Source organism: Frieseomelitta varia, unplaced genomic scaffold, assembly GCF_011392965.1.
Source record: "Frieseomelitta varia isolate USP_RPSP 00005682 unplaced genomic scaffold, Fvar_1.2 scaffold_905, whole genome shotgun sequence".
Classification (NCBI taxonomy): domain Eukaryota; kingdom Metazoa; phylum Arthropoda; class Insecta; order Hymenoptera; family Apidae; genus Frieseomelitta; species Frieseomelitta varia.
In genome coordinates, this window is record NW_025110707.1 from 362,144 (window position 1) to 370,117 (window position 7,974).

The window sequence follows — 7,974 nt, forward strand, 5'->3', positions numbered from 1 at the left end:
AATGGCAATAACCTCTGCGATATAGCGGAATCGTAATACAGCTTATGCATCAGAGTTTCATACGCTCGTCTAGACGAACAAGAGATAAAGGCACGAATTATTGCACTGAATTATCAACGAAGGTAAAAAACAAAATCGATTGAAGATCGAGTCTATCGTATGTTCTTTAAATCATAGAAACAATTTCATCGTTTCTGGCGTTATTGGTGAACTGATCGACGAACCTGGGGATAACAAGTAAGAAAACACAAGAAGATGCAATCTCCATATAGGTGGAAATAAAAAGAGAAATGATATGTCATTTCGTAATATATATGCATCAGTGCAATTGTTGAAATGAATTATTATATTTCATCTGTTGAGATCTTTTAGAATATAGTACACAGATCATTCACAACTTCAATAAAAATTGCATGATAAATAATACGATTTTACTTTGCATTTTACAATTATATACGTAAGGTTACATTTTTAATGTAAAAAAAAAAAAAAAAGAGGATGTCTATTATATTTTCTTTCATACAACACAGTCCAAGGGAAATTATTTCAGCAAACTACTTCAGTTTGCATACAAAGCGCGGTTTCAAGTGATTGCTTCTTAACTTGCTGCGCTGTATGTTTCTTTTTGTGGCGTGCAATTTCAAGGGAACCATCGCTGTATAATTGGCCGCTTTGTATCTGTCCACTTTTTCCGCGCGGTGCTCTATGGGACAGTTTGTTCTTGCGTGGTAACGCCATTGTGACCGCGCGATTTGCCTTCCTGAGATCTCGGGTGCAGGGAATAGTGGTTACTGTTCTTGGTTTTATCCTTTAAATCGTGCATTATCAATCTTTCAAGCATGTTAGTCTATTATTATTGTTATAGATATTGATTGACATATTATTATATCATAGACATTGATTGTTATAGATATTATTAGAAACAGTTTCTAGAATTTTAAAATCAACCTTGATTAAATTGCAATTGATAACAATGAAGTTACGACAATAATTGGTCTAAGTACTTATCCATTTAGCAGTTCTGAAAGTTGCAAAATGATCGAAGATAGGAACTAACAGTAAGGCTCCAAGTGTCTCTTAACGTGTCATCTTAATCGAAACTAAAATTCTAATTTCTTTGTTTTTCAGAATTACACGGCACTTCTTAGATCTTGCAATTCAGATCACAGAATGCATTAGCCTATCCGTATTTCGCTACGGAACACACGCATGCTGCATTCGAAGCTGTACTTTACCATCAGAACGAAAATGCAATATTCGGCGTAATGCGATATTTATCGACAACATCGGGCGCGGGATAACCCATTAACATTCCGTATGAAATCCATAGACAGATAAGTGGAATGCCCTGTACAGAGACGCGTTTGCATACACGCTTTGATATATCTAGATGCTACATGCATCTGCGCCAGTGGAACGTGCATGCACGCGAGTTCAACGAGCGTAGCAGAGACTGGCGCCAAACGGCGATCCTAACATCGGCCAACCGATCCGCGATCGCCTCCTACGATGATCTTCTACGATGACACACCCCCATGGAAACGATCGAACATAATCGGGCCTCGTGTTTACAGGCTATTGCTGACAGATATCATCAGATAGATATCAATAAACGTACAAGTCGTGCAAATGACGATCTCGAGCGTGGTATTACATAGGACGTTCGTTGATAAATGACGAGTATCGATCGCTGAAGGTTGCCTAGAGAGTGGAAGTTGAGATTTACGTAAGATTATTTGTGCTTATTGTTAGTAGTACAATATCATATACATACAACATAATATATACTCAACATTATGTCTAATAATATATTAATACAGAATTATATGTTTTTTACAGAGGGTAGTAAGGAGTTCTTTCAATGATTTGCATGGATTAATTATCAATATGAAAAGTCAATAATAAATTTAAGAAATTGAACTCAAGGAACTTCTTATTGTTGAACCGAAAATATTTTATATGGTTGGAGAGATTTTGGGAGGAATTAATAATCAAATACACAAATGATATTAGAGAGGAGCGAACTGTACGTGCAGGGGATCATGAGACTATTCTTCATTCATAAATGAAGTGAGACGAAACGTGAAAGTACTTTATTCATCGTACCGTAGATACGGCAATGCATAGAATATTCTAGCTAAAGAATTCCCAGCACTGAAAGTATCCTGCAACTGCACTGAAAATTCATTTTAATTCCCCGAGAAACTGAATTTTATCAAACTCCGCACGATCTAAAATTCTTCTGAAATTCAATTAAAAGTGTTTCAGAGCACTTCATTGGTGAACCTATTCAGAGCTTGTAATTTGACACGGAACAAACTGTAATCTCCTTAGTAACATTCGCCGAATGATTTTGATAAGCTTAATAAATTGGGCAAACACAACGCTTTGTGAGAATGACTTCTAATCGTACATGCAATACGTTCAACAGTCGCAATCAGTGACCCAGAATGTTAATACTTTCTCCTTCTTCAAGTATTCTTTTGTTCTCCGTTCGAATGCACCTGTATTGTACCCGTGACGCACAGCTGTTCCGTGACAATGCAATAACGGGTCACGGCGGTAATAGCTCCGTTCTTTTTTTCCATTCTTTATATTCCGCCCTCGAATTCGTTCGATGAATAGAACCAGGCATCTATGAAATATTTCTACGACAGGTTCCAATACTACATTTGGAGAAGAATATATGTGTAGATAAACACGCTGTCTGGACGATCACTATTAGGTCATCGAGATCGAATTTCGGAAATAAAACGATACGTGGTTAAATAGACTGGAAGAGAAAATTCTCTCTCTCTCTCTCTCTCTCTCTCTCTCTCTCTCTCTCTCTCTCTCTCTCTTGCTCTCTTTAAATCATGCAGTATTCGAAATGGAAATGTAACAGTAATCAATCAACCATGTCAAAATTAAAATGATCGATGGGATGGATATTTAAAATCTAGTTTGATTGAAGAGATTTTTTTGGAAATATATTAATGCTAATGGTAAAATTCAATAATAGTAATAAGGCTAGAAATAGTATACGATACTTGAAGCTTATAAAAATCTTAATTATGATTAAAAAAAAGTTGATTATCAAGTAGTAGCAGTGACACTTTAGATAATAATTAAAAACAAATTTTGATTAAAATTTTAATGAAATAAAATAGTATTCTGAATGAGCTTTTTAATTAAAGATACAAAGCTCATTCTAAATTAAATATAGTAGAAACATTGTTAGAAGAAAAAATTACCATAAGTGTAATGACAAATTAAAATTGTTATTTTATTAAAATAAGAAATGTGATTTCAATAATCTCTTCATTTATTATATTTTAGAATCATATTGGTTAATTGGCATTTTCTTATTTGCAGAATAGATAGAGAGGCAAATTACGTAAACTTGTAGAGATTAAAGGACAAAATTATCTTATCGAATGAAAATATAAATTTGTATAACGGAGAAATGATAAAACCGTAATCGCGAAAATGTACGAAGAAGTGAAAGAGATACAATTAGACGCGATTTGCGAAGAGTAATTATCGAAACAGTATCTACCAACTTATATAAAATCATTTGAATAATCATACGCATCAGCGTATATATGATTCTTACGACCCTGACCGAGGTTTCAACAGCTTATTTTTTAAAGCTTCTTTCAATTGAGCCAGATAATCAAGAATAGATATATAAATATCGATGTTTAACCTGTTTTATTGCAATATTCTCTTCGATCCCACAGGAGCCGATTCGTCGAAACAGTTTCGTGAATTTTCTCGCCTCGAGGTGAATCAGCACATTCGACGATTAATTTTCATCAGAACGTTATGTAGATCTAATGGCGTCCGTTTATGGTCATTATATCAAAACGATCTAACGATGATTAATACCAGCATCAACGGTAGCAGCTGTATCTAATCTGGATGTCCTTTTAACAAGACCCGACGAAATCATCCTCTTGGACCCAGATAAACGTGCCGCGCGGATATTCTAACATTAATATCAATTTCTTCGATGCCATTCATAGAAGATACATACACATAGTCGAAATCGACTCATTGATTCCTCTGGCGCTGATACTTCATGTCGGAGATAAACCCGATTACGGCAATTGCTGAAATAGCTTCTTCTTCGCGATATGTTCTTATAACTCGGCAACTCCCCCAGTATAACGTCTAGAAATAAATGATGATGAATCTTGCTGAAGAGGATTTATCAAATGGTACAAAATCTTATTGCATAATAATTCATAAAATTGCTATTTCAATCCTACAATCAGCAGGAACAAGGGTAAATTTCCCATTCTATACCATTCTTCTTTCTTCTCTTGTTTTCTATGCTCTTTTTTTATTTATTCTATTATTAATTTATCATTCTATTTTCATTACATTAATCTAAATCAAATTGGTAAATCTTTTTTTTTTATATTTTGTATTTGACTCTAGTTTGTAATTGTACGTTTTTAATTTTCCATATATGTTTGTTAGATAAAAAAAGATAGATAGGTATGAAGAGTAATGTATATGATATACCTTCAGAGAAACAAGATTGTTTATTTTCATTTGATGCTTTAGCGATAAAGAAAAATCGGAGATGGCCTTGAAAAGCGTATCAAACCGACTCCCTATCCTCCATCCACGCGAAAGCACTTGCAAATGCGTTGATTCAGCGTCTGTTTCATACTATGTTCTCATATTTCATGTTTCTTCGTTCGCTTTTTTTTTTTTTTTTTGCAAACGTATTGCTTCTGCATAGCACTAATCCATTAATAAAATTTAAACGATCCATCAATTAATTTCCAATCCATTATTATTATCTTTAATAACAAGATATATCATTTTATAAAACATGTAATTTTGAATATAAATCTTTAACAAAATTCTTTTATGAAAGATGAAAAACTAAAGAGATTTTATGAAAAATTGTTCACATTTGTATGAAGTATTTAATTAAATTTAATTAAATTAATTCCTTCTATAGTATTATGTTAAAAGGTTGTAGAACTATATAGAATACCAGTACTTATTGGAAAAATAGCAATTCTGCTATTATTGCAGAAGATGCGTTGATCAATTATGCAAATCTATTTCACCATCTTCTTTCATCTAACAGCAGATGAAGCCAGATCTAGCCCATTCACTGGAGTCCACACGTTTCAACATATTTGCATCATAGTATTAATGATTTATTATGATAAACTAATATAAAATTATCGATAAGGAAACAAAGGTTTTTACTACGCTGTTCAAACAAGATAGACATAATAAAAGACAAATATTTTGTCTTCTCATTTTTAAATAATTTTCACTTCGTTTGTCTTTATAATGTTGCATTTCATATCTTACCCTTTATGTGTTTAATTGTATTCTTTGTGTATCTTTTATGTATTTAATATGTTAAATTCATTTTTTATTGTTATAATGTAATTGTTACTAGTATTATTATTAGATTAAGTGTTATCTTTCATCTAGCAGTGAAATTTTCTTTTTCAGTATGTTGATCTTCTTTGTTGAAAACTCTTACACATGACCAACTACAGAAATATGTTTATCAAAATGCAACTTTTATTGCATAAGGCGTAAGACATATCCCACGACATCGAAGAAATTACCAAAATATTTCAAGCAGCTCAAAATTCAGATTTTGTATCAAGAGAAGATGAGGCTCGAAGAGGTGGCATGACAAAGCCCGCCGTCGAGCGGTTCTCCTGATACAGAGCTTTTTCGAAAAATGATGGATGGGAGAAGGATAAGGTGGGTTTCGATATATAGCAACCTCCACGTGGTAATTATTATTATTTGTAATATAATTATGAATTATGTAACAAACAATGAGTTAATCGGCTATGATTGCTTATTTAGTTTTTATATAATTAAAAGATTTGTTAAGTTGTTAGGGAGATCGTTGATTTTTAAAATTCTGGATTGAATTTTTCTATGATAACGTATAATGCATTTTTAAATATTGTAAGAAGCTCGTAGATTTTAGATTTTGATGAATATTTTTAAAACGTAATATGATTTGATAAAATGAATAGATCTATTCTATGTCTCCTCTTTGATTAAATATCAAATACATTCTAAATACATTTCTGTGTTTCAATAAATAAAAAATCCCTTTATAAGTATTGATTTTATCGTTTCTAACGGGAAAACCTATCGATGAATTCGTAAAACACGAATCACAGATACACACACGTAAATATATAATATAAAATGGAATAATTTTAGATACTAATCTCATGTTTTGGAATCTAGAAATACTAGTTGACAACACCGTAACAGATTTCATTTTACGTATTGTTAATCATTTCACTGGTTTACCTACTTCTCTGTTTACTTTCCCGTTGCTTAACCGTAGAATGTATTAAAAAAACTAGCGATTCCTTTCCTGGTCGGCATTTCAGACTATGAGACACGAAGTCCCGTTCTTAAATGATAGAACTAATATCCCCTTTTTGAAATCTGATCATATCCATTATGAGATTTCGGGTCATAGCTGACGATGCAATAATGACCAACGTTAACTTGTATGTCACCTGCACCAATGATACTGTTCCTTCAGCGAAATTATCTGCTTCTTTCCTCTTCCTTTCTTCCACAAAGCGGTGGATCGTAGTCATCCAGTCAGCTATTTCGAAACCTATGCCATGTTTGATACGCACTTCATTCGATTTCCAAGAATTTTTGTTCGAACCACCGCGACACAAACTTTCCCAACAGGAAGCCTGCAAAGATGATATTTATTCATTTACAAACGTTCGGACGGAGAAATCACGGACGAACCGGCTGTACCACATACGGGCAGTCTGAGAAACGACGTTTCATATTTACGAAACTCAATTTCATATTTACATTCTCAATCTTTTGATTTACTATTTATTATTTGTTGAAAACTTGTTATTTTTTTGTTAGCGTCAGCCACGGAAAATTACTAATTTTCTATCTGAGCAGCTGTACGTGTTGCAACTTCTGTTAACTGATCGTAAGGGTCGCTCCAATGTCTAGTCCAAAATGTTGTAACAAATGAACGTTGTCTAAATTCGTATTGCGCGGTGTAACACAAGACTTGCGGTATTCTTCGAGGATTAATGGGACCCTCGGTGCTCAGATACGGTGTTTAGATCTCTTCTACGAAATTCTATTAATAACGCCGGGAGCTTCGCGGATTAAATCGCGATCGTAGATACACAAGAAAAATGAATATATATGTACGTACGTATATGTATATATATATATTCTTGTACGTACGAACGGAGCATTCATTGACCCTGGTTAAAGCATCAAGCCGGACCTAATTTCTGCTCCTCGGATAATTATTATGCGAAGTTGAAATTTAATTCGTTCGCTCCGTTGAATTCGTCGGCTAATTCGTCATTGTTGCTGTAGAGGACTGATATTAAAATGCAGCCGCTATGTTACGTGGAAATTCTACATTTCTATGCGCGTCAAAAGCTTCATAGTTCCTCTTTTGTTCGTTACGTTCGTTCTACGGGCAATTGACAATCAGATTGTTCTTTCAGCGTAACTTCTGGAACGTAAATATCTGTTAAGCGATGTTATTTTTTTTTTATTTTATTTCTTTCCTACATTATTTTATTCCCCTATCATATTCAGATAAAATTTATATATAGATATATTCTATTATATATTTAAATAATAATTGTAGATTATTGTAATGTTATGTACAGTTAAGGTGTTGTCATTTTTTTTCTTTTTTTTCAGAAGAAAAGTATACATACATGATTCAATGGTAATATGATCTTTTGACATGTAAGACTTCTTCCTATTCTCACAATGTGTATGTATAAAGATTGTTCATGAAGAGACTCCTTTGAAGGTTCATTTTTCTGTAAAATGTGAGGATGCAACTCGATTCTAAAAATAATTACATTCTTTGAGATAGTTTATATAAGCACTTGCCGCGTTAATAGGCTGAGTAAAACAATGAACGGCAAGGAACAAAATTTGCGCAGTAAAGTGATTATAAACTCA

General features: G+C 33.2%; 1 protein-coding gene and 1 long non-coding RNA gene across 2 annotated transcripts; one reads left to right on the forward strand and one right to left on the reverse strand.

Annotated features, from left to right (window-relative positions):
- Nucleotides 1–956: 956 nt before the first annotated feature.
- Nucleotides 957–2,814, forward strand: LOC122537376. Its single transcript, XR_006308615.1, has 3 exons — nucleotides 957–1,058; nucleotides 1,129–2,562; nucleotides 2,658–2,814. It is a non-coding gene; the product is annotated as an uncharacterized LOC122537376 (long non-coding RNA).
- Nucleotides 2,815–4,035: 1,221 nt separating this feature from the next.
- Nucleotides 4,036–7,974, reverse strand: LOC122537381. Its single transcript, XM_043670489.1, has 4 exons — nucleotides 7,722–7,974; nucleotides 7,231–7,525; nucleotides 6,519–6,707; nucleotides 4,036–4,155 (listed from the first exon to the last, which is right to left on the reverse strand). The coding sequence occupies exons 2-4, from the start codon at nucleotides 7,243–7,245 to the stop codon at nucleotides 4,036–4,038; spliced, it is 324 nt and encodes a 107-aa protein (XP_043526424.1). The 5' UTR covers nucleotides 7,246–7,525; nucleotides 7,722–7,974.

Bases quoted from the DNA above. Each gene is read 5' to 3' on its own strand.
- LOC122537381 (XM_043670489.1), bottom strand. The intron at 4,156-6,518 runs GTGACATACAAG...ATTTATTTCTAG, and splicing joins GAACAGTATCATTGGTGCAG to ACGTTATACTGGGGGAGTTG.